At 23.4% G+C, this 1,506-nt stretch overlaps 1 protein-coding gene across 1 annotated transcript; it reads left to right on the forward strand.

The window, feature by feature from the left end:
- Positions 1-536: 536 nt before the first annotated feature.
- PCYB_006140 (hypothetical protein) lies at positions 537-1,434 on the forward strand (the record flags this gene model as incomplete). Its single annotated transcript, XM_004228035.1, has 2 exons — positions 537-1,325; positions 1,363-1,434. The coding sequence occupies 2 exons, from the start codon at positions 537-539 to the stop codon at positions 1,432-1,434; spliced, it is 861 nt and encodes a 286-aa protein (XP_004228083.1).
- Positions 1,435-1,506: the final 72 nt, after the last annotated feature.

Genomic DNA, 1,506 nt, shown 5'->3' on the forward strand with positions numbered 1-1,506 from the left:
ATAAATTAATATTTCTGCAACATAAATTTATTCTCATTTATGTATGCTTAATGCAAATTTTTCTAATGAAGTTATCGTTTTTATAGTATTTTTGAATAGACACATTAATGAATATTTATATAAATTTTCTTCACAATGTATTATAAAAGCATAAAATTTGAAAAATTATAAGCCTATTTATCATATAATTTAGCTTATATCATATATTTTTCTTGCTCTCTTAATATATGCATAAACAGAAATGGGGGATTTTTTGTGTCTAATAAATGTTTATAAATATTTTAAATCTAATTTTAAATAAAGTATATAATTAAAACCGTGTGTTTCGTAAGTTTTTATTAATATATATATACTGAAACATATTTTATCCTTTAATATAATGGAAGAGTCACACGATAAACTGGATATTACTCAATGGGAAAAAGATGTTCGTTCTTATTATTTTTATTAGTAAACAATTTAATGCATTAAATTTATTAAATATAATAAAACGGCTTAGAGAGAAAACATATTTTTTTATTAAAATAAACATTTATATGTTTTACATTTATTTTCAGTATCCTTTCTTAAATGAGGTTTGGGAAACATATAAGAAATTTGATGAAGATGTGGAAAGTGGATTAACCTCCATTAACATTAATGGTGTTTGCGACAATATTTTACAAAAAAAAAATTATGCCAGTAATGATAATAACAAAGAATTTTGTAGGAAACTTGTGAGAAATTTAGGGTGTTATAATTATGATTATGAATATTACCATCAACATAAGGATCGTTGTACGATTTTATACTATTGGGTATATAAAACAGCAAAAGAAAAAAATATTGATATAAATCTTATTAATGATATTTTTAACAATTCTTATAGTAAAACTTGTACGTACAACAGAATAGCTAAATGTTATTATTATGCTTATTACGATCAGTTTGAAGAACCAGTGAACATGATATTCTTGGATATTTTCCAAAAGTATATGAATATAGTAAGAGATAATTTGTATAAACCAAATGATAAAAATAATGCTAATTTGATAAATTATATTTGTAAATGCGCGTATATATATAAAAAAACGAATGAACAATATTGCGTTAATAATCATGCTGATGAGAATAAGAGAATAAACACATGTAGCATGTTAAGTACATTTCAGCAAACATTTGATACATTTCTTACTGGAGAAAGATACAAAAGTTATTTTATACCATTCTTAGATGATATAGGAAACATTAACAATTCGGATAAATGTATATATCCAGAAAGTGAATTAAAATCATTTATTGCTAGAGTAACAAATGAAATAAAATCTTTAAATTCAAGGAGTCATGTTAAAAATACAGATAGATCTCCATCTACAACGGAAGGTCATAATCTTTTTAAAGATAGATTACAATATTCATCGCAGAATTCTGATGAAGTTACAAAAAGAACTTTAGATTTAAAACATGTTATTAATAGAATTCAAAATGCTTATATATCACCTTCTGAACGCACACAAACTGATACCC

The sequence above is a fragment of the Plasmodium cynomolgi genome (genome assembly GCF_000321355.1).
Source record: "Plasmodium cynomolgi strain B DNA, scaffold: 0904, whole genome shotgun sequence".
Taxonomy (NCBI): Eukaryota; Apicomplexa; class Aconoidasida; order Haemosporida; family Plasmodiidae; genus Plasmodium; species Plasmodium cynomolgi.